At 38.5% G+C, this 25812-nt stretch overlaps 1 protein-coding gene across 14 annotated transcripts in view; it reads left to right on the forward strand.

Annotated features, from left to right (window-relative positions):
* The window catches only part of agrn (agrin), a 238248-nt gene that overhangs the window by 207933 nt on the left and 4503 nt on the right, over positions 1–25812 (forward strand). For 6 of the 14 annotated variants that reach the window (XM_089124604.1, XM_089124603.1, XM_089124614.1 and 3 more), the window contains 17 exons: positions 1570–1684; positions 3521–3640; positions 3870–4211; positions 5440–5632; positions 5744–5959; positions 6351–6580; positions 9007–9141; positions 12403–12493; positions 12980–13144; positions 13308–13419; positions 15808–15819; positions 18288–18404; positions 18644–18827; positions 19299–19386; positions 20410–20433; positions 22696–22728; positions 24928–25152. In XM_089124604.1, the coding sequence (XP_088980730.1) occupies positions 1570–1684; positions 3521–3640; positions 3870–4211; positions 5440–5632; positions 5744–5959; positions 6351–6580; positions 9007–9141; positions 12403–12493; positions 12980–13144; positions 13308–13419; positions 15808–15819; positions 18288–18404; positions 18644–18827; positions 19299–19386; positions 20410–20433; positions 22696–22728; positions 24928–25152 (2402 nt within the window). The remainder of the gene's footprint in view (positions 1–1569; positions 1685–3520; positions 3641–3869; positions 4212–5439; positions 5633–5743; positions 5960–6350; positions 6581–9006; positions 9142–12402; positions 12494–12979; positions 13145–13307; positions 13420–15807; positions 15820–18287; positions 18405–18643; positions 18828–19298; positions 19387–20409; positions 20434–22695; positions 22729–24927; positions 25153–25812) is intronic. The other 8 variants (XM_089124610.1, XM_089124611.1, XM_089124615.1 and 5 more) reach the window with 5 other exon arrangements.

Raw genomic sequence — 25812 nt, forward strand, 5'->3', positions numbered from 1 at the left:
TTCTTCTAGAATGATCATTTTTATCAAGCTTATATATTCAAGTTTAGTAATTTCACTTACATGTAAATGACAATAATCTTCATTGCAATTTAAGTGAAATTACTAAACTTGAATATATAAGCTTGATAAAAATGATCATTCTAGAAGAAAATTTCAAATGGCACTTAGAGGCTTTTGCATCTGAACTCTTCATATTATGGTATTTCAGCTTGATTTTAATTACCAAAAACGATAGTAATAGTTTTAGTTAACAATATCATCACTGGTCGGTATCTCCTGATAACCTAGCCTCCTTCCCAGAGTTTGTATTCTTTAGCTGACACTGCACACTACCTGCTGGCAACTGCTGAAGAAGCCGACGATTTGTTCCCGACTTGTTAACCCATTTTGGGCGTGTCTGGGAATGAAGGGCAGTACGATAATGAGTTTCACTTATCACTCTAATGTTAGCTAGTGCTGTGAGCGAGATTCCCGACAGGGACAAAGCGAGGATGTAATCAGCCTTTCTTTATGAGCGTTCCACCTGACACAGAAAACTAATCCTCCATACTTCACTCTCTCGTTCTGTGAAGTCCAAATCTCAAATGGGGCCACTGGCTGCACAGAAGCAGCAATTGCAAGGGTTTCATTGGCTTTGCGTGTATCCTACTCCTGCTTCTTCTTTCTGTGTGATGCCCCCAGGTTCAACAGAGCACCTCCTCTCATTTATTGCCTGTATATCTCCACCCTGTCTTTCCCTCCACTTGATTTCAACCCTGTCCACAGATTCTGAGGATAGAGCGGCCAGTTTCTGGGTCAGTGTGTCCATCCGGCTTTGCCGGGAAGCCTGGTTTTGTTGAGGGTCTCTCCAGTGAGGCTTGAAGGGAGGGAGGGAGCTGCTCCTCTCTTTTCTTGCCCAGCATGGTTCCAAATGTACTACTGTATGAACTCACTGAGGGTCGGCCTTGAGGCATAAACCATTTTGTCTACGACAACTCTGTGCTTTTCTGAATTCAAGTGCAGCTGTGAATGTAATGAGTGAAGAAGAATAATGCAAGGCACCTTGGGTGACTTGAATGGGGGTCTCGACGACAGACCTCCTGCTGAGGCACTCCTACCACCGGTTAGAAAGCACTAGAATTGTAAACCATCGTTTGCTCTAGTTTTGATCAATTAGGTGCACTAAGGTGAATTTGGTTTCAGAAAAAAATAAAAGCAAGTATTAAAACCAAGCTCCTCTCACGTTGCACCAAATCAGTGACAGAACCCTCCTACGGTATGTGTACCCAGGTGGAAACGGAGCCGATTCTAAACGGGCAGTGTTGTAACCTGACATTTACTGCTGACTTCGAAACATGTTCATGTAATTATTCCTGCGCTGTAGTTAAATGTCAATTTGTGCACAGAGACCCGATGGGGTTCACTGGAGTTTTTCCGCTGACACACTTTTTTCATCTTGTGGCGGAATTTGGTTTTAACTACAACTAGATCAGCATATCACGCTTATTACCAGTTTCACACACTGCACTCTGGGCATTTAGTTCTTTGTTTTTCTCTGTCTTACTTTCTCTCTGCTTTTATTTTCTCTAGCTGAATGAGTTGTTCCACAAGTCAGATGTCCAGAAAGACTTCCAGAGTGTCCGTGTGAGGAATCTGGCCCCAAGCAACTCCATAATAGCCTTTGTCGAGGCTCACTTTGACCCAGGTAAAGTTACACCAAAGTTTGTTCTTAAAGATTGTTTACTTAAGTAAACCTACACTAGAAACTGATGCTAGGGGCTGTTGTGTTTAGCATCCTTGTTAGCACACCCACATCCCATGCTGGTTTACGCTGGTTTGAATCCCACACAGAGTGAGTAGGTCCAGTTACATTGGTGTGATGTGACCCGGATGGGAACGGGGTTTAGGACAGTAAGTATAATAAAGGCCAATTAGTAGGAGCTGTGCACAAAACTCACAGCCATTAGCATGCCTGTCTCCCATGCCTGTTGATCTGGTTCAGATTAGGACCAGTAACGCTTATAGACTTGAGTTTCTGTACCTCAACTGTTCTCTCTCTATATATATATATATATATATATATATATATATTTATATATATATTTGCGGGTGAGACAGCTGGGACGTGTCCCCACCACTTTTTGCCAGGGTCGATATTGTCCCCACCACTTTTGAAAAATCTCACGGCACGGATGTAACTAATACAAATAAATAAAACATCTCTAGTTAACTAGCAGAGCATTCATTTTGTTCGTTTTTTATTTTAGAGGCGATCTAGCACGTTGAGTTTTTTTTTTTTTTCTCATTAAAACCAATGTTTATCAGTGGTTGTATATCAAGCAGGGACACATTTGTGTGCATATTACTTTGTGATTTCACTGGAACAAATAGAGAGTCTCCACAATGGATTAAAGAGCGCGTCCTTGTGAAAACTGTGCGCGAGACAAGTTCTGCCACTGGACCATTAAAGTGCATGAGTGTTACTGTCGGATCTATGTATTTGTTCACATGAAAAATCCCATATTAGATCTCATTAAACAACAAATTAAACACAATATACTATTTAAATCGATTGCTGGACATAGGTATGTTAACGTACATAAGTACATCTGATTTATGGTTTGCATTGTATTGCATTGTATATGTAATATACAATGGGGTAGTGATTTGCTTCAAATATTTCAGTGAATTTATCTGAATTAAATGAGATTGCATGTGCTCAGTGAATACTAAAAATACTAGTGCGCTTAGTTACTGCATGATGCACAATGTTCTTTATTATCTGTCTTCCCCAGTCGCTCTGTTTTTCGTTATCCTGTTTTTATTTATTTTCTTTTTTTTTTAAAGCTGCTTCTAATTTATTTCTGAAGCAGCTCTAGCTCACAAAGCACAAAGTCCGGCTTATACCCTCCCTTCACATCAACATTCCCTCAGTCTGCGCTCCTTTAGAAACATGCCTACGGCAAGAAATAAAAAAGCACATAAAAACTCCCTTGTATGTTTGAAGAAAATAATAGTTCAACAACAGAATAAGGCATATAAGTTAAGTAAAAGAATCCCTAAAGATACTGTTCTCGTCTTTTCTGGCAGCGAAAGCGTTCAGAGTGCGTGGCCTTTTTAGAGAGGTAATTTATCAGCTAGGGTTTCTGAAAAAAAAGCTTATTACGGTCTCCATCTCTTCTCATGCTTTTAAGACCTCCGAGCATCGCACCAGCTGATAAAAATCTCTTTCCCTATTCTCTTTTTATTGGTCCCCTTCAACGGCACAAGAGAACAATTCTAGCACAAGCGCCTGTCATAAAGGCGGTCTGTGGTGGCCAGTAACAGGGCCATCTGTGGAAGCGTTATTAGAGTGTTTCATCCCAACGTCCCTGAAATGCATGGCGGTTCAAGAACTGCTTCTTCTCCCAAGGGCCTATTACACGCAGGCTTTTCTGTATATATTTGCAGTATGTTATGTCAAGTGTGAGGACGGTGGGTCTGTGCTGGTGTTTCACACTCTGCTGTGCAACATGTTTAATGTTGTGTTCTCGTTCTACAGACACAAGGTTCAGCGTGGAGGATATTGAGGGAGCCCTTCTCAAACAGCTCAAGGCATCTAAAGACACTGGTATTGTTGTGAAGAAACCCGAGGAAGAGAACATTCGCATCACCAACTATGGTAACCCGTTTGAAATTGCTTTTCCATCCTTTCTCCTTTTCTGTTGCTGCCTTTTGTTGAGTGAGATTGCTCTTCGAGCTGGCATTTGATAACCACGAGTGCCCGCAGGACTCAAAAAGAACTTGCTTATTGAACTTCAGACTGAATGTCTATTATCCTCGGTTTAATTCGTGAAGAATTAAATATGTCTGGGCCTATTGACCTATTTTTCCTTCTCTCCATTTTTTAGGTCTTTCAACCGTTCCTTTCTTCACCACCACCACCACCGTGGCGTCTGTCACAACTCCCACCACCACCACGTTGTCTCCCACTTCTGCTTTTACCACTCTCCGCCCGACGACCACCAACAGACGGCCCTTTACCAGCCGCAGGACCACCACAGTAGCACCAGCCACCACTACTCCATCCCAGGCCCCCACAACCACAGTCTTCCTGAGCAACAAACCGGTGGCCCACGCCAACAGGCCGTGCGACTCTCAGCCCTGCCGTCACGGCGGAACCTGCGAGGAGGAGGACAATGACTTTACTTGCATCTGTCCCGCTGGAAGAGGAGGAGCCGTGTGCGAGAAAGGTGAGGAGAAGTATAAAAACTAGAAAAAATAAATGAATGAATGAACTGAATGGTTAAAAAGGAAAAAAAATAACACATTGGTCTACAAATGCATCTTTCCATAATAAAAAAAATAAATAAAATTAGGACCATTTTACAAGATTTATTATTTGCATTGTCATTTACATGAAAATTAAACGCATTTCTTCTGTAAATGTGTTCCTATACATCTCATTACTGCTGAATGTTGATGGTTTAATTTCCTATTTTCAGTAGTTATTCATATTAAAATACTGCAAAAAGATGTTTATTTTTTTATAAAACGATTATACAAATACTACCATTAATATTTATTTTTATTTAATAATGTTATTAAATATACATTGATAATACATTTTAATTTATTTAAAAAGTCCTAAGATCCTTTTATTTAGTATCTTTTATTTTTTTTATTTTCTTTCTTGAAAAAAAAACGCACAAAATAAGCACTTTTGAATATTTCATATACATTTGAATCCGCTATTATTAAATAAATAATTACAATTGAATATGTATTACTTATCAATGTTAATATTTATTGTTAATTATTCATATTTTGGCATTTTTTTATCCTTTGAAGAAGAAGAAAAAAAGATTCAATAATGATTTGAACCTTAAATTGCAGTCCTGCTGTTACACTGAGGAAATTATAGCTCAATTCATTGTCTCTGTTGGTGGTATTGAGATATGAAACTACCTTTTGCAGCTGTGTCAGGTTTTAATTGACACTAATTACATTGATGAACTTTAGTTAGTATCAAACTGCTGTGAGGTGAAAAAAAGCCACTAATTAAAGGCTTGTAAGCAGCCCTCAAACTCTTCCTCTGATCAATCGGGCCATTAAAGTGTGATGAAGAGAGAAGGCTTCATCAGCCTTGCATTCTCTTGAGAAAAGGGTGAGAGACAGCCAAGAGAGAGAGAGGTGTTGATACGTTTCTGAGCATGGGGATTCTCTGTCTGGAATGTAAATGTCTAACAGAGAAGAACTACTGTACAATACTCATCATTGATTGCAGGTTTTATGTTTTCTCACACTAGACTAGGGAATGTAGCAAACACAACATGAACGGCACATTACAGTACCATTGAAGGGGTATCAGCGTTATCTGTTATCAGTTTTGTTTGTTGCTCTACCAGTAGAGAGCAGAAGTCCTGGTTGACAGTCTCTGATAACCTGCTTTATCTGTCTTCTACCTTCTGTCCTACTCAGTTATAAAGTACTTCATACCATCCTTCGGTGGAAAGTCTTACATGGCTTTCCAAACCATGAGGGCCTACCACACTGTGCGCATTGCCATGGAGTTCAGGGCTTCGGAAATGACCGGGATATTGCTCTACAATGGCCAAAAAAGCAAAAAGGACTTCCTGTCTCTGGCATTATTTGAAGGAAAGGTGGAGCTTAGGTAAGTAACCAAGTTAATTTAGGGTTGGAAAAAAATTGATTTCCATGTCCATTCCAGATCCGTTAACCATTTTAATTTGTGATGATCCTCTTAAATGTTTCCCACATGAAGGTTTAACACTGGTTCTGGGACGGCTTCAGTTATCAGTAAGGTCGTGGTAAAGCCGGGTCGCTGGCATCAGCTCGTAGTTGTGCGTAATAGGCGTAACGCCATGCTGAGCGTGGACAATGAGCCGATGGTTGAAGGACAAAGTCCCCCAGGAACAGATGGACTCAACCTGGACACAGACCTTTTCATCGGAGGAGTGCCGGAAGACATGATAGTAGAGTAAGAGAATCTCAAGAACGCCTCCAAATAACACTAACAAGAGCCTCTTTAGTCTTGTTAGAAGCCATAATGAAACATAATGGAGAAAAATAACCTAAGTCATTGACTGACTGCACATGTTTACAGGAACCTGCCAGAACAACTAATATGACTTAATAAGACTGGGCAGAAATAGCCAAATCAAATTAGCATCAATCAGAGATGTTGTGGAACACTACTTGAGATATATAATTGAATGTTTTTCCATGTGTTCTCAGTTAGGCAGAGTGTCTTTTTTTCAATAATAATTATCTATCTTTTTAATATATGATTTCATGCTGTTGTTACATTTTCCATGTCATTTGAGAATTAAGGTGAGCATTAAGGAAGGAGAACTGTTTTGTTTGTGCAGTGTAAAGGAGAGGACGTCAGTTTCAACAGGCCTTGTGGGTTGCGTCCGCATGTTGGACGTCAACAACTTCGTTTTTAACCTACAAGAGAATGGCGGGACCGTTCTATATGGCTCGGCCATTGGCGAGTGTGGCAACAACCCATGCCTGCCGAATCCCTGCAAGAACAGAGCCTCCTGCCAGGTCAAAGAAGCCGAGATGTTCCACTGCAAATGTGTCAACGGTTTCTCTGGTGGGTGCACAAGTATTGTCTTCTACTTATGTATGTATGATCTTATTGTTTTCTGTGCTACATTAAAGATGAAGTATGAACATTTCAAACACTTTAATTGGTTGAGTGTTGTCTCAAAAAAAACTGATTGTTGTTCCATTTAGTGGTGCAAAAAAGACAACATTCACCTCTAACTTTTTAAGAATAAAAGGTTTCTGCCGTGACTCTTTTGTTCCAGTAGTGAATATCTGGACTTGTATTCTATTGATGAAAGATTCAGGAGGGCAGAGGATGCTTGTCTAATCAATTTTTAGCCTTATGGGTATTTAAGACAGATGAGTGTTTACCCAACGATATGAAGACAGCAAGGACAAATATAGAGTGAATACAAATAACTTTACCAGTACTGAATATACTTGTGGAAAGACACATTTTCCCTATCCTGAAAGTGAATTGTCAAATCATCAATGTTTTCAGAACAACAGAAGAACACATGTTAAAAAGTTAATAATATATATATATATATATATATATATATATATATATATATATATATATATACAGTATACTGTATATATATATATATATATATATATGTTTAATAATTTAATGGTAAAAAGAGATTTGGTACAACCTTTAGGGCAGGTCTTAGTATTTCCAGTGACAGTTTATTCCTAATACCTTATGCCAATGTTGTGATTAATATTTTTCAATGTCTGCCACACAAAAGTTGTCCAATCTTCAACAAAATTGGCTCAGGTCATCTTCATACCAAGCCTGACAAACATTTTTGATTTTCAAAGCCATTTTACTGTAAAATGCCAACAAATTTGCTATGAGGATGCCGAACAGAAAGTAAAGCTATGTCTTAAGTATTACTGTACTTTTAAGCCAAATTTTCCTACAACATATACAGTATTACACAAATCTAATCAGCATTACAAGGTACACTACCGTTCAAGAGTCAGTAAGGTTTTAAAATACTTTTATTCAGTAGGGATGCATCAAATTGATCAAGTAACATTATAATGTATAAAGACATTTATAAAGTATAAAGGTTTTCAATTTCAAATTAATTAGGTTCTTTTGAACTTTCTATTAATCAAAGAATCCTAAATTGGTTTTGGTTTTCATAAAAATATTAAGAACTAGAAAAGCACTACTGTTTTTAACATTGATAATAATGTTTTCATCACTGATAATTATGTTTATTGAGCAGCAAATTAAAGTGATTTCTGAAGGAAGATGAGATGCTAATGACTGGAGGAATGATGCTGAAAATGTAGCTTTGCATCACAGAAATAAATTACATTTTAACAAATGCTTTAAATTGTAATAATATTTCACATCATTACAGTTTGTATTGTAATATTTAACAAGAAATGCAGCCTTGGTGAACATATGAGACTTTCTCTAGTTTTCTGGTTTATTCACATCATAAGGAACAGTAGTAATCGTTCACAGAGCAGAAGTTACGGTGTACTTTTTGTTCACATCCAAGAGGTTTTTTTTTGTGTTGCTCCAGACATTTGAAATATTGCCCAGAGTAAATTGCTCTGTTGTTCTGCTCACAAGCCTTTATTGAACAACCTTTATAATAATACAGTTCAATATCTTCCACTTTATTTCTGTACTGCAGAATGGCTGCAATGAGATGTGTAAGAAAATGAAGACCCTTTGAAGTAGAAGTGTTCACAAAGAAGTTGGCTAGGGGGATAAATTTGTGGGATAACCTTTAATGTTTAAAGAGCAGAATTGTAAGTTGGAGGGTTGCCGCCGCATAACTGAGATAGAGCGGCCTATAGATTGAGAGCAAGAGAGAGAGAGACACCTAGCAGAGCGTCTCGGAACACAACGGGAGCTTTCATTACAGTGTGCTGCCGCTGCCACCCGTGGCGTGATCTCCTAGTATGTTCTATGTGATGATGGGAATGTTCTGATGAGGCTGGAAGTGCTGACCTAAAGCACTTTCAGTCTTTCAAACCAGGAGCGCACACAACCCTCGTCTAAATTTTGTAATAATTCAAAATCCTGTTACAAAAGGGCCCCTATATAGGTGAAAAAAAGTCATCTAAGTAACACCCCTAGGCAGCTAAATTTCAACTGTTTGTCAAAATCGTGTTTCAATAGCATCTCAAGTCTGCAATCAATTTAGTTCTTTAGCTTAAATCATGCTTAAAAACTCTATTTTCAGGGGATTGCTACTATATCTTTTAGTTAATTCTAGTGAACACACTCTGTCATAAAAGTAATTGGCTTTTTTAATTGAAAGGCAGGGTTTTACCATGTTATTTTCTCCCATTCATTTCACTGCAAGTGATCCATCTCTTCCTCCTCATACTATCTGTGACTGAACTAGCCAGGATTGACAGGAAGTTGATTGATTTCTCCTCAAGTGGCTTCTCATCTTTTGTTTAAGTCACATAAACATCCATTTTTGTTAACAGGTCCGACCTGCGCTGACGCCCACAACCCCTGCGACCCCAATAAATGCCACCCATCATCACGGTGCCAGGTTCTTCCAGAGGGAGGTTACAAATGCGAATGTCCAATGGGACGTGAAGGCAAGCACTGTGAAAAAGGTACAGTACTACATCATTGTAAAAATACAGTAAATGAGCTTATCGACTCAACTAAGGACTGAAATAACCGCTACTTCTCAGTTGTAATTTCAGTATTGATTTTTGTCAGGATCGACCGGTCTGACTCGGATATTTGCTGTAGAATTATTGAGGGATTAAAAAAGGCTGTGGTGGAGTGTAAAAAAATGAGATTCTCCAGTTGGGGTTTCCAGTGGGTACCGTACTGTAAAATAGGTTTTTATCAGCTAATATAATGGAGAGTCGGCATCTGGGACGTGATGTGAAATTATTTACCCTTTTATACCATGTCTAAGCTGCCATCCTAGGCTGGAAAATCATCAAACATATGGTAGGTCAATGTGGGGGAGATTTCAGTAGTCGGACATCCTTTGGGAGCTGGACCCTAACCAAGGATGCCTAAGTCTACTGCCATTCCGAAGCTTTCATTAGCACTCTTGCTCTGTTGCGCATCCCTCTCTCACCTCATTAAAATTCCTACAGATGTTTTAGATCACAGGCATTAGAAATGTGGAAACCAAGTAAAAGGTTTAGCAACACACATGTGTGCAGGCGTATTGGACACCTCCCGGGAGTCCTGCCCTATACGCTTGGCCATGGGCCAATAATATATAAGTCAAATTAGCCTATAGCAGTGGTGGGCAACTCTGGCCCACGAGATCGACTTTCCTGCAGAGCTTAGATCCAAAAGCCCTAGAGTTGCGCAGCCGTGCTATATAGAGTGCAACATTGCCCACCCACTTTTTCAGTGGCATTAGTTCTGGGAATATTTTTCCCATTATTTTTTTTCCAGTATTTATTAAAGAGTTTAAGCCATTTTCCAAACCAACTGACTACGAGGTGCATCACAACATTACTGACTTGATTTTAACCAAAAAATATTAGAAAATCAGACAAAAAGATAAAGAGACAAGACTGTCTACTTAAAGGAGAATTCCAGTATTTAGCACTTCTGTAACCTGACTGTCACACTGTATATAGAGCTTCCCCCTTCCCCATCAAGTTTTTACTGATTGGGTAAAAATTTGAATCTCCAATATTTTCATTTTCATTGACTATCTTGAAGTAACATTACTGTTTATATCAGCTAAACTATTTCATGTGATGTCACTGCTTTTGGGTGGGGCCAGTTTCATCATTCATGAGGGCCCCCGGGATTGTGGTGTCATTGCACATACATCCACACACCTGTACAACGCAGAACTGTCAAATGAGAGGGGCCAGATAGTCACCTTTTCGTCTAAGAAAGTCTAAATTAGCGAGTGATTAAAATAAATTGAGGTGAACCAGAATCAATGAGTTGAGCGCATCCATCAGCCAGAGTGTTTTTTCTTATCGCTTGAATCAATGAGATGAGTAATTCTATCAGTCAGCTGCACATCATGATTAATGGGGAGTCAGTCGGGCAAAGTGTCCAGGGAGAGTGGCTCTCTCAAATAAGAGACTGACCAGCACCGAATCCGAATTCGTCAGGGAACTGAAGGTAAAATGCAAAGCAGTGTGCTAAGAGAAGGAAATTTACTTGTACACTCGACTTTCAGGAGTAACACATTATTGTTTCTGAAGCACTGCTGGACTAAAGTACTGAAAGTAAAACATGATACAACCATTAGCTGCCATTTGGAAATTAAGATTTTTGTAGTCAACATGAAAGTGTTTGCAACCTTTTACTTTTTTACTTCCGTAATGTTATGTACTGTATTTTAGAGTAAAATATAATATATTCAATTAGAAAAAAAATGCATGGTAGTTTTCTAAACAATGCTTAATGCACTGCTTATGCTAATTTCCAATAGACCATTTCACAAGATGTAAACAACACTGGTCCAGAAGCACTTCCTGTTTCAGTTTTTTAACACTATAAAAGCTGGGATAAAATACAACCAACAGAACATATAAAACTGAATCAAAAAGTTAAACATCTTTAAGATGTTTTCTTTACATGTGAAATAAAGAAAACAGTCACAAACTGAAACAGGAAGTGTTTCTGGACCAGTGTTGTTTACATCTTGTGAAATGGTCTATAGGTTTATGCAATACAAAAGTAGATTCAATATAGAGCCAGACCGATATATCGGCAGACCGGAATTATCGGCCGATATTAGGCATTTTCCAAACTATCGGTATCTGCAGTTATAATGGCAGATAAATTAATATTTCAAAAATAAAATAAAAACGGACGAAACACGCTTGAGTCATGTCATGAGTGTTGGAGTTGTATAGTTTGTCCACCAGAGGGCACTCTACACCGTTCCTGTTGGCAACACTCGTTTAGTTGGGCACGATACATACATTGCTTGAATAACAATTAAAAGAAAATTACCATCAGTTCTCTTAACTCAAATAAGCATGATAAAATTTGTGACTATCATGTCCAGTTTAAAAAAATAAATAAATAAATAAAATATCGGAATATCGGATTTTAAAACCCCAAAATATTTGTATCGGTATCGGCCTTCAAAATCCTTTATCGGTCGGGCTCTAATTCAATATCATGTTGACATTAAAATGACAAAGAAATGTTTCTACTAGTTTTGTGAAGTGATATGTTTTGTAGTTACATCAAATATTTATTTGAAACCTTTTTAGTTTTTAAAATAAATAGTTTACCTATTTACATTATCGCTCAAAAGTTTGGAGTCAGTAATGGCTCCTGAAAATCCAGCTTTGTTGTCACAGGAATAAATTACATTATAAAATATAGAGTGTATATATATTCATTGGTAGTAACTTTTTAATAGTAAACTGATACATGTATTATTGATTCAATTTATGTGATTTAATTATTTGATTTTTAGTACTGCAGATCTGTGATGAGTTGTTTATCAGTTGCATTGAAAGGAACGATTTCTCGGTTGTCAGTACTTTACCAAACACCAGGCCTGTCCTATACTATAGTTTTGGATGTTGTCTAATCTTTATACACAAACTGAATGCAGTGCAGAAAAGTTGGCCTCTGTTTTGTCGTTTCCATTATGACCCTGTTGTGATTTCTTGTAGAATAGAGAAGCTGCTGCTGTGTTAAACAATAGCTAATTAGCTTTTTAATCTCGGTCTGCCATCCCAGACTGAGCATGCGCTCATCCTGTGTAATTACTGCAGGAAGCATGCTGGGCTGTGTGACAGTGCTATGTGTTGATGTGTATGTGTGATCAATATACTGTGTCACTGTCTGGTCTCATAATTGGAAGAACCCTCCCATCTCAAACACATTATGATATCTATTTTTTTCATATTTTTCAGTGTCAGACAAGGGAGGCGCTTTCATTCCTTACTTCACTGGTGACTCTTTCTTGGAGCTCAAAGGCCTTCATCTCTATGGCCAGGATCTGAGGTATTACGTTACATATTGGCTATTGCTTTTTGCATGTATTATGATCATGACGCTGATGTTGCAAACAATAATGTTATATTAGTGGTACTGTATGTGGTGAAATGAGAAGGCTAAGTCCACATACACAATCAGTGATGCAAACGTAATTTAATTCTGCAGAAAACAGTGGTGTCATCAACCAGCTCAATTCGGTTAAAGTTTTGTTCTCATTAGTCAAAAAAAAAATACTTTGTAAACACCACTGGTTTAATTATGCTTCTTCTACCTCACAGATTAATTCATGTTGCAAGTAATTTCAAGTTAATTCAGATTCGGACATGTTGGATTTGTTTCTGATGTTCGATTGGTTGAGCTGTTACTCTGTAATTAGTCCATCTATTTCTGCCATTTTGAAGATTTGCAGACTGAATGAACCTTATTTCTCACATTACTTTTTGGTAAAACCCCTGTTATGTGTCTAATTGAACTATGCTTATTTGTCCATAGGCAAAAATTCAGCATGACTGTCGTTCTGTTGGCCAATGACTCCAAAGGCATGATTTTCTACAATGGTCAAAAGACGGACGGCAAAGGAGATTTCATCTCTTTGTCCCTGAATGATGGTATCCTAGAGTTTAGATATGACCTGGGCAAAGGGCCGGCTGTAATTAGGTAAACAACACTGTATAGTTATATTCATAATTAAATTAAACTCAAATTATTCAGATGTGTTGTGTTCAGTCGCCTGTTATAAAACTGTGGCTTTTGGGTTTATTTCCATATTGCTATTAAGAGGGGCAAATAAACTTTAAATAACCTTTTTGTGTTTGCACAGGAGTAAAGAAAAAATTAAGCTGAACGATTGGAACACAGTGAATCTGGAGCGAGCCAGCAGAAAGGGAGAGATCAGCATTAACGGCAAAGACCCCGTCAGAGGAGAGGCGCCGGTATGAGAACACTCATATGCTTATGCTGCCCAATAAAGGCCACAAACAAGAACTAGTCAAACTAGCTGTTCCCTCCTTGTGAAAAAGGACTGTGATGATACTTTGATATACAGTGGTGTTCAAAAGTTTTGGCTGAAAATAATGAAGAATTTCAGATTCTGCTCTATTTATAGGTGACTAATCCAGTAAGTAAATTTGTGACACTAATAATGATTCTTCTTTTGAAGCTTGTGATGGTCTGTAGATCATCTCAAATAATGCTGGAGAACATGATCATCAGTTTTGACACAAACTTGTGAAGTTTATGCAGCTCAAGTGCTGTTGTAATTGAAGTAAAAGAGGTACAAACCAAATACCACATACATTCTTTGCAGAATTTACATACAAATTCATAATGAGTTTTTCAAATCAACTTTTAAATTGCAATGAAAAACAAAAAAGACTTTTTGACACCACTATATAACATGGAATTGAATGATTACCATATTCATGTACCATGATACTGACATTTCAGATAAGGCTATATAGGGGTGGGCGATATGACCAAATGATATATATCACAATATAGTTATTTTTGCTATAAATAAGGTTTTATGGCATCCAAATCCAAAGACCATTGAAATGTTATTATAATTCTTGTCACCAATTTCAATATCACAAAACACTAGCCTAAGTTTTGTGATATTGAAATTGGTGACAAGAATGACTAAGTTTTATATATATAAGGGATATGGATTACTTCCGCTAAACACAAAATAAAATATTTTAAAGATTGTTGGTTACCAGACAGTCGACGGTAGCCATGTACCTCCATACTATAGTATTATTTTTTTCCTTGTACTTCGGCTACCGTCAACTGTATAGTTACCAACAGTCTTCAAAATATCTTTAGTTTTTTTCTCTTTTGTTGTTTGATTAATATTAATGACAGAATGTCTGCTGTCACTTTAAGAGCGAATGCACGGGTATATTACTGTTACACATCTAAATGTTTACGTTCACTCATAACTTAAATGACTAAAGTATTTTGACACATAAGTGTGTGTATTTGACCGTTCAAGCCCAAAAATGCGGCAAAAAGAACTCCGTTAAGTAATTGTGCGCTGTATGAGCCTTGGCTTTATGTGCATGCGTCTCTCTGACAGCGCTCAGAAACCACCTCTCTGACAGCGCGTGTATCGTAAATTAGTTATTTCGCTGCTTATGGCACTTCTCTTGTTTTATAACTGCAATGCTTAAAAACACATTCAAATGATTAGCTTTCATGACTGAGATTGATTGATTAGACACAGCAACATCACATAAGCGTAATTGCGTAATCTGGTAACTTATCGTGTCTACTGTTATATACTGTTATATTGCCCACCTCTATACTATGGTATTATCATGGTTCTTTTCAAAGAAACCATGATATTACCATGATGCTAAGTGGTATTGACCAGAAAGTCATGCTTTGTTTTGCATATTCTTTGAAGTTTAGTTCAATGTCTGCCTTTCACGCAGGGTCTGGTGTGCATGTGTGGGAAGCTTTCGAAACTTCCCCCTTTTACGTGTCGTACAGTATATTTGGTCTTTTATCTCTGCCCTCCCTTTGCTTTTAATTGCCATGTGGAAATGACTCTGTCTGTTGTGCTACAGATTCGCACCCACTCAGATCAATCTCAGCAAGCTCTGCCTGAGCTCGTGTCAAACCCAAAGTACGACAGCAGAACAATGAGGCTGCTCTCGTTCACAAATCGAGGCCATGTAATAATCTTGAAACTCTCTCTCATCCTCTAGTCTAGTTATTCCAAATAGTGTAATTTGTGATTAGCTTGATGTAGTCTTGCGCGTAGGCACTTAAGTGTGCCTTTTTCCATCATTAAACCTTCCTACGTATGATAATTGTGTTTCATTGCAGCAGTAGAGGCAGGGAAATCGTATTAAAGCGGAGCGTAAGAGGATGAGAGAGGGAAAAATGTGAAGAAACCAAAAGGGTCTTGTTCCAAAGGGGCCGCCCGAAGCAAACCCCCATGAGAAATATTTTCACATTGCCTCGATGGCCTCTGCCGTTCCACTGAACAGACTCTAATATACACCGCCATATCACAAAGCAAATATAAATAATGTGGGTGCAGTAGTGTAAAACATTGCACGACTTTAATGCCATTTCTGATTTACTCTGAACATTTGTTTCTGAGGCACTATCCACACATACATATATTTATTTATTTGCGACCTGCATGCTAAGTGTCTTGCTTGAGTTAGGCTTGTGAATATTTTATTCCTCAGGCTTATAGTTTACTGCATGCGGTTCTATGTGTACTGACATCTTCTGTGTTTTCTTCACTGGTAACATTTTTTTTCTTCCTTCCCCTGTGCTCTTTTTGTGTGCTGTCTGGATTTAAGAAATCACGCAAGGTAATGACTAAAGTCTGAACTCGCTTTCTCGAAATCAGCATCCTCATTCCCACCAAAAGCAACTGTCCATTTCAGCTTCATTGTCCATTAGTCAAGATCTGGTATAGGATCAAACAAATCGGAGGGGAGTTTTTTTTTTTTTTTTCTTCTCTTGAAACAGTTCCAATGGAAAGAGACACAGAGAGATTTAGCTTTCACCTCAGACCATCTGGTATGGGGGCGACGGGGGATAGTTATCATTTGACCACCATTGTTTCACCACCCTTCCAACAACAATGAAACGTCTTCATTAGTCTCGCGTGGGAGGGCCATTAAACCACCTTACTGTGGATGTAGACTGCGAGAAAAAGGCTGCTGGCGTGGGAGAGAAAGGGATGTGTTATCAAGAGAAGAAAGAGATGAGAGGAAGAGAGCGTGGTACAGAGCTAGGAGTTGTTCTTTTGGCACATTTGTTTTTGGACCCTTCTGGGGTGTCATGCACTTTTTTGTTGTTGTTTGTTTGTTTGTTTGAGGTGGTACCAATGACATGACCAAAGAGAAGGAGATTCTATTTTTAAGTGTGAGACATGATAGTCTTTTGGTTGAGTTTCTTTTTAGCATCCAAAAATGTATGGTGTATAGTGTATGTGTATATATGTTTATCACTTTATGTGTATATAGAGTTTGGGTCGCTAAGATTTTTGTTTTTTTTTGGTGAAGTATGCCTACCAAGGCTGAATTTATTTGATTAAAAAAAATTATTTAAGGTAACATAATAAATGTCTTTACTGTCGCTTTTGATCAATTAAATGCGTCCTTGCTAAATAAAAGTGTTCATTTCTTACTGACCCTTAATTTTTGAATACTGGTATACCATTAATAATACTCAGGCACTGAATCCTATAGCAAGGCATCATTTTCATTGTATTTCATTGTCAAGAAGCTTTGAATTTCTGGTAGTAATAGAATTTTCAATAGAGATCTACCCAACCCGATCTCACGACCAAATCGGACGAATTCGACGAATGATTAAAATGTGGCTAATTCGTAACAATTCATACAACCTCACTCGTCCGAATTAGTACGATTTTGCTAAATCGTACATATTTTACGAATTGGCCAATTCGTATGAATTCGTACGAATGACCTACCCCTTACCCCGCCCCTAAACCTACCCATCACGTGGGTTTAGACAAATCGTACGAGTGAGGTCATACGAATTAGACACTTTTTAATCATTCGTCGAATTCGTACGAATTGGTTGTGAGATAGCGTAGGATCTACCCTGTCAGACTGGAAACATTTCTACCATCGAAGGTAATTTTTATTTATTTTGTTTGGTTTTTTTTTTACCTACAACAATCATGCACCTTAATTATTGAAGATGGAATTTTTTCTTGGAAATTGCATTCAAATTCTTGGCTCAGAAATCTGAGGGGGGCTCGTGCCAGTTTGAGTGGGCATGATGCTTCTGGGGGCCTTGGGGAAGGTTCCTAAAAAAACACTGGCAGTTAGGTATTCATTTCACCTGCTCAGTCTGAGTCTCAGCTCGTTTTGGCAGAGAACAGGAGAGTGAAAATGCCTCTCCCAGCCTGTGGCAATCGGTGCATTGCATCTTTATGTCAAGACTTCTCATTGTACACGTCTCTGATGAAACAGCAGCTGGGCGAAAACATTCATGGCTATGCTGTCTTGGCCCAACCACATGCTTGAACTGGCCCCCGGTTCCATAGCCAAAGCTTTTCAAGCCATTGCCTTTATCCGTACTCAGCTATTCTTCTTTTTATATCACTGGGATGAGAGCTGGACCACGCGTCAGAAACTGGCATTGCTGTTGATGTCCCATCTTTTTTTTTCCCAGCAATTAACTTGCCTTTCCCCCAAGGCAATTATTGGCCTACATAAAATAAAGATTTTTAATTCTTTTTAAGTAGAGCCTCATGCAGAAATATCCCACTGTAACTAAAGCGATTTTCACACCGGTTGGAGAAATGCTTAGTTCATGGTCATCTGCGTTGTTAGCGATACACCAATTAGAGTTTACAGCTTGAGATTTTAAAGGTCCGAGGAACAATCAGGCATCCATTACACTCTTTCATTAAAAAACCATCCATATCAATCGTCCTCATTTCAATTGGTTCAATTATCTCTCACTTTTTTTCCTCCCTTTTTTCTCCTGTCATATATGTTAGATTCAGACTCATTTACCATTCAGAGAACTGAGCTTAAATCTATTATGGTTTTGTAATACAACACTCACGTTGATGTGGATACGGATTAGGTGTGATAGTTGAATCAATAAACCTGCTGATGTACAGTAAACCATCCTCTTACACTGGTTTCTTTTTACTGCAGTTGCTCTATTAGATAACCCATAAAAATGTATAGCCATTTTGTTAAGGTTTCCATTAAAGTGTGATAGCTAAAAGAGTGAATAGAGGATGAGGAACAGTTCATTTGGTTTCTCATGCTTATTTTGTACTCTCCAGAATCAGCACACAGATCTTAATCTGAAGGAGTCGCTCTTTGTGGGCGGAGCCCCTGATTTCCGCAAAGTAGCCAGAGCTGCTGCGATCAAAGATGGTTTTAAAGGGGCCATTCAGAAGGTGAGAGCATTTACAGATGCATTAAAGTCATGAATTTCCATTTAAAACCCATTTTACTTCCATCTAGTGATGCATTTCAGAGTGAAACGTGATATTTAGTAAAAATAAACCTTATTTTAACCATTGGGAAATAAATGGAGAATAGAAAAATGTGTTACTTGCCAGAATGAAAAAAATCTTCATAAGTTTTTGGATTTAAAAAAACTGTATCTATATTAAACCTATATTTGTGTCCATAGATTACTCTGATGGGAATTCCAATCCTGAAAGCTGAAAATGCCCTTCAATCAAGTGATGTGTCCATGTATCCCTACCACCCTTGCTCTAATGATGTTTGTGAGAACGGAGGCCGCTGCAACCCCCAGTTGGACAGTTATGAGTGCGTCTGCCGCCACGGATTCGCCGGACAACACTGCCAGGACGGTAAGTGCCTTAATTCATCATTTTTTTTAATTTCAAAATCGTATTACCCAGTACAGCCTCTCCTCCAACTCCTTCACACTCCTTTAAGGCAAGATTTGCATTCGTCTTTAGCATACATAAACATACGACTTACTTAAAAGAAATGGCAGCTTTAGCCAATCCATGTGCTCCATGTCTGTAGATTTAGCTAAATCCACGCCTCCAAACTTTCACAAATAATATCAGTCATTGCGCGTCCTTGCGCGATTTGTATGCTTATCACAAACTCACATTGGCACAGTCACAAAACCCAAGAATTTTGCTCACCTCATTAACCTTGCTGGGTCCTACTGTTGTATCTTTAACCTTAATTAAGCCACACAAGCGTGAAGCCTGCGATATATCACGCTTTCCTCCTTTGCTTTAATTAAACAGTGCTGTGTCTCACTTCGATTGGTGTAATTTCTCTTTGTCTTCTCTCTTGCCTTTCAGCAATATTCGAGAAATCTGCTGGGGACATGGAGGCCATTGCATTTGATGGCCATACATTCATCGAATATCACAACGGAGTCACCAAAAGGTAATACAGGCGCACGTCCTCATGTCAACGGCCTGCCCAATCATCACTATCCGCCCTGAGCATCCCATTTCTATATTAGCAGTCAATGAGGGGTGATGACAAGCTAGATTACTCCAGCCTCATTTAAGGTCCAACGTACTTCCTCATTTTAGCTAATGGCCTGATCTCATCAATTACCACTTCCACTGGTCTGTCTCTTTGGTTTCCATGAACCCTGGCTGGTTCCAATTAGTGTAGCACCCGAAGGAGTCTCATGACTGCGCTGCGATGTACCACGCTTATGGGCTGTAATGAACCTTCCTCCACCATCGCTGTAATCTCAAAACCACACATTTTCTCTACCACACATATCCTAAAGCACCATAGATGATCATGTCTTGATAATTGCTTCCTCCTTCACTTATCAGATGATTTCTCTTCCTCTGGTTGGTCTGATGTGTCAGTGGTCCAGCAAGCACCAATTACGTCAACATTTATTTGGTTTCGAATAGAAAGGATTGAATTTTTGAACCCATCAAAAATGGGTCTTTCAAAGCTACTCATAATTTCAAGTATTTTTAAAGTGAGTGTAGTAGATAGCTACACTAAATGTTACTAACATTAAGTGGATAACTAAGTAAAGCTAACTAAGAAGCCAATATTTTTTAAACTATAAAGCTGTATAGAAATCAGTTAATATCATTTATTTTTACAACTAGAAAAGTATATGTTCGGTACAAAATCATTTTTTTTTATATAAATATATATTTTGTTTCTATTAAACAGGTGTTAACATCATTGCTGATTTTCACTGCCACATCGACTGATCATACCACTGTGAAATGCACATCTTACCACTTATTTCACAAACTAGTGTGCTGAACATGGGCCGAACCTTAATGTAGGACACACAGCGTCACTCCTGTTTGTTATGTGTTGTGTGTTTGTTTGTCTCAATCTGTCTGTCTCTGTACACATGGCTTCTGTTGTCTTTGCTCTTGTCTGTCTCATTTGAGTGTCTGTTGTCTTCCTTCTGCTCTCAAGCCAACTGACCAATGAGATCCCAGAGTAAGTAACCCAAAGACGTTCTGGGATGTATTGAAATAAGCTAAACTAACATTTTTTTAAGACAAACCATCAACTTAACCCAATATAAAGCATTGGTCTTTTCCTTGTACTCCCATTTACATAACATTTAGAAAAACATTTTTGAAAAATGCAGGGCTCATCTATTACATATATTATTTCCAGGAAAGGTTGCATTTTCATCAGCTGCATCATAAACCAGTATCAGGAATGCATGCTTGGCATGAATGATGATGAGCATTGTGATAGATTCCTACAGGAATCATGCATGGATATACTTAAACTGACTTTGGAAATACGTCTGTGTATTTTCTTATGTTAAAAAAGAATGAAGCCCTGTTTAACTGCAACTTATTTAACTTTACACCACTTTAAATCACAATATACATCAATATTTAGTTTGTACTTACAGCTTAAATGGCATTTTACTGCCCCATTAGAGAAATGTTCAATCTGTTATAGTGTTCCTTTTAGTGATTCTTATTTTAAATTATCTGTTTCTTTCTGAATGTAATTAAGTGTCTAAGTGGCTGCATTGAGCCCTTAAAACGCTGCAGCTTGATTAAATGGAATTATGTTATGTATTATGCTCATGAAAAGTTCCTGCCTGGCTTTTAAGCCACGTCACTTTGTTTGTCAAATCGCTTCCAGTGATTTCTAATAATTGTGCCAAAGGATGAAAGTGAAAGTGGCACATTAATCAAGGATTTGTCTCTCAGAAAACTGGCTGCAATTAAAGAGGCTCCGTCCAGTAGAGAAAGCGAGCCACCGCTGACATCAATAACAGTTAGGGACAAGGCCCTCTTCATTGACTTTCACTCTTCCTGGGGTTTAATGCGTGTCACTTCCTCTACAAATGAAGTGCCAGATTAAAATTAATCTTAACCAAGAAAGCTGACCAGCCCTTCAGAACGAGTGTCATCAATTTAGCTTGATCTGGTTTTGAGCAGAGCCCTTAAAAATGAATGAATTCCTTAGAGAGCGTCAGCATAGAGGCGCCCCATCTGTGGGAGTAGAGTCATATTTCTGTTAGTATTTACTGTGCTCTTCATATGTCTTTATTCATTCTCTTTAGCTCAGCAGCCTTGGATCAATATTTACCCATTCTTACCCTTCAGTGACCAGTTCCTAAATGTGTTTTTATATAATCGGCCTTTTGACAAAAACAAGTGTCTTATTTAGCTCAGTTCCAATATTAGTTAGCTACATTGCTGCCTATTGGCAGCTGCCATCTTAAGAAGCTGAAAAGCACACTCAGACATATGGACACTGAACTTGATTTCAGTAATTTAACATTAGCATGTTGCTAACAGCACACTATAGCATACCAATATAAAATACAAAATATTGGGTAAAATTGTCATTCAGTAGTTTGAGGTTAGCATGTTGCTAACAGCACACTACAGCAAAACAACATAAAAACATGGCACGATCAAATATTGGGTAAAAGGTTCAGTAGTTTGATGTTAGCATGTTGCTAACAGCACACTAGCAAAACAACATAAAAACATGGCACGATCAAATATTGGGTAAAATAGTAATTCAGTAGTTTGATGTTAGCATGTTGCTAACAGCACACTATAGCGAAACAACATAAAAAACCATGGCATATTCAAATATTGGGTAAAATTTTCATTCAGTAGTTTGAGGTTAGCATGTTGCCTACAGCACACTACCAACATAAAATACATGGTAGGCTATACTCAAATATTGGGTAAAATAGTAATTCAGTAGTTTGAGGTTAGCATGTTGCTAACAGCACACATCATCTTAAGTTGTCCATCATCTTAAGTTGTGCAATTGAAACATATGATATGTTTGATGAATATCGTATGATGAAAGTTAAGTGAATCAATGCTGCCTCCATAGGTTTTAGAATTTGATCGACTACGACCAGTCTTTCAAACATATATGTACTGTACACTCACAGAGTTACTCTTTTTCTCACTCTCTCGCTCACTTGACTGGTCGAGAGTGATGGAGTTGTTGATAAATTGCAGTAACTCAACCAAATGACAGCTCAGAAAAATAAAACAATGTGCCAGTACCACTGGTACTGCTGATAAAGTCTCCCAGTGCTTTGCCTATGCTGGCATAACAACTGAAACTCTAGAATAATTTAGTGAGGTCAGTCTAAATTCTTGGCGGAGGTCTTCTTGTCTGTGTGTTATGCACTCCCTGTTCTTCCCCTCCACCCTTTTGCACTTATTGCATGCCTATCATTTCTTCCCTTGCTCCTCTAAGCCCTGAGTCACTGGAGAACCCGTCTGACCAGAGGTGAGTCCCCTCAGCCTGAACTGTTTTCAATGGCACGCCGTCCTCCCACACTCAGTCCCCCTGCAGAGGCTAAAGGCCAGGGCTTTTATCGGGTAGCATGTCACAGCTTGCACACTGAAATCATTTGTAATATATCTCAGACATGTTTAGCTGTCTAATATGCAATCCTAAATGGAATATTTGCACTTTTTTATGCTGATTTTGGGGCAAAACGTGCAGAATGGAATTCAATATGTGATGTGCTCTATAGTTTGAATCTGGTTGATGGAATGACTGTTATGAAGAAACACAGTTAGGGGAAAAAATATTGTGTTTATTAATGCTAATGTCCTAATTCTGTCAAAATTAATGTCTAAAACATTACATTTCTATGACAGCCACTATTTAAATGATTATATATAGTGTAGTAAGATTTTTTTATATATATAAAGGGCACATTAAATTGATAAAAGTGGCAATATAACAAAACATTAATTTGTGTATCCAAGTATACTGTCTGTGGGGAAAAATGTATAATAATTAGTAATAATAAGAAATGTTTCTTGAGCAGCAAATCAGCATATTAGAATGATTTCTATATTTTAAATAAATGCAGCCTTGGTAAGCATAAGAAAATGTGTAAATACACAAAAAGCATGTAATTCTGCGTCTGAAGATTCTGTGTGCCTGCTAAGATACGAGACGTGTTTAATGACCATTCCAATGTGAGCCACTGCCCTCTATAGGTGGACAGTGTGAAACACGACTTCTGTTATGAATGAAAAAATAATGCACCACACTATTTTGCATTTTATTTAATAAAATACCTTAAGTAGATCTGTTTTGTGTTAGTTTTTTTGTAAATGTAATCCAGTTTTAAAGGGTTAAGCCCTACTTCCCTCTTTAGAATGTTCTAGATGCTTGAGATCCTAATGGGACATAAGCAATAATGCGCTCAGCAGAGTGGTGTATAATCAAAGTTAGCTGCCCTGATGCCGAAGCCCTGGCCTGGGGCCGTGCGAAGGGAAGGCCTGTGGAAAGAGTCCAGTCAGCACATTACATGCGTCTCATCGGGAAAGAATTCAATTACAGCTAATTATTATTCGGCTTTACACCGTCACGGGCACATCAAGAGCATTTACATAATGAAATTCTGTGTTTTTAATCAAACAAATTAAGATGTTTTTTTTTTCCAATTCTCAAGTTGTTAGTAGAGCTGCTAATATTGTGATTTGAGTTGTCAGTGCAGGCAGGCTCGTCTTCAGATGAATCATTCCTCAAGACAACACGTATTGTTCTAATGGACTCTTTCTAGGTTCAATTCTCGAAAACAAAAACATACCTGCCTATTTATTCACCTGAGCTTCAACCTGAGAGGAAACACAGCTAATGTACAACCCGATAAACACCATTGATGATGTCACAGTTTGGTTGCGTTCGACACACCCATTCGTCGTGGTGTGGTGTGAAGAAGCGAGCACATTCGCCATCTGATTTCTTTTCTTCTGTGTGTCGTGTCCGTTGTCTTGTCACTCTCCGTTTTGTCTTTGTCTTTTTTCGTGTTGTTGTTACTTGTCTTACTCCTGTTTACATGTTTCCTGATTTAGCAAACAAGCCCCCACACACTCGCTATTTTGACTAACAAACAAGCTTGCTCGCTCAAATAATGGCTCTCTTGATGCCAGCGACTACAGGTACACTACTGAGAATAAAGGAATTGTTGTAAAAATAGCAGCTTTTCCTTTGTGGCGTATATGTGTGTACTTGCAGAGGGCTCCCTGTCACCGTCCTCCCCGAGGACATGCAGATGTCACCTTCTCTGTGCCTTACAAGAGAAGGCTGCATCCAGGGAACTAGATCAAAACACACATCAGCCGGCAGCTGCAATGGGCATCCTTCCTTAGCGCTCCCCGCGCAGGAAGAGGAAATCTAGAGCTTAAAGGCAAAATGGGAAGTGTTAACTTGGTTATAACCTAAAGTGTGTCACCAGCCCTCTCACACACGCGTTCGTGTTCAAAAACCCATTCACCGTGACCTAGTTTAGACCCGGTCTGTTCATTAGCTTATCAAGCCCTCTCCGGGTTTTTGACTGAATCGAAACTACGTTTTCACACATAATTCCAACACTGTTGTTGATTAAACAGCAGGTAAGTCTCAGGGTTTGATGCACGTCCTGTGATTAATGGATTTGTGATAGCATTTCCTCTCTTTTTGATCTAGTGAGAAGGCCCTGCTGGTGAATAAATTCGAGCTGAGCATCAAGACTGAGGCTACTCATGGTCTGATTTTGTGGAGCGGCAAGGGAGTAGAGCGTTCCGACTACATCGCCCTCGCCATCGTGGACGGCCGCGTGCAGATGACCTATGACCTCGGCTCCAAGCCTGTGGTGCTGCGCTCCTCTGTACGGGTCAACACCAACCGCTGGATACGAATCAAGGCCAGCAGGTAAAACAGCTTTGTCATAGTGTAGTTGCAGATATTTCTTCAGGCAGTGTCACCTGGCTGCAGCTAAATTTACATTTCAGTGAATGACGCACAAACAAACAATTTAGTCTAGGGCTGCATGATGATACATCAACATTAAATAGAAACCCCTATATTAGTGTGATTTTTCTAATCGCAAATGATACGATTTAGATATATAAATATATGCGCTGCATGTTTCAAAGTGAAGCGCAATAGCGTTTTTAGGGTCTCAAAGCGATTATTAATGAGAAGAAAGTCGTTCAGTCCAATCGCTACGCTGTATTCTGCATGCGACTGCATTACACTGGAGAATTCGAATGTCACGAAAGGCTGTTTCAGTTCTGTTGATTTATCTCTGTCGTCTGTTCAATTTTCAGAGATATGGAGTCCGTTCTTCCTACCTCGCTTAATATATCTGAGATGATTTAACAGATGCCAGATCTTCTCATTGTGATAACTGGTCTCTGGCTAATTTTTGTTCTTCCAAACGAATTTGCGGATTTGATTAAATGGACCTGTTCTATGACAGAAACGATGAGCTTCGAAAAAACCTAACCATCTCGGATTTTGTCAAATCGTCAACAGTAACATACAAGCTTGTGTTTCCTTCCATTTTTTTTTTAAAAAATACAGTAAAAT

The sequence above is a fragment of the Pimephales promelas genome, chromosome 20, assembly GCF_988280905.1.
Source record: "Pimephales promelas chromosome 20, fPimPro1.hap1.1, whole genome shotgun sequence".
Lineage (NCBI taxonomy): Eukaryota > Metazoa > Chordata > Actinopteri > Cypriniformes > Leuciscidae > Pimephales > Pimephales promelas.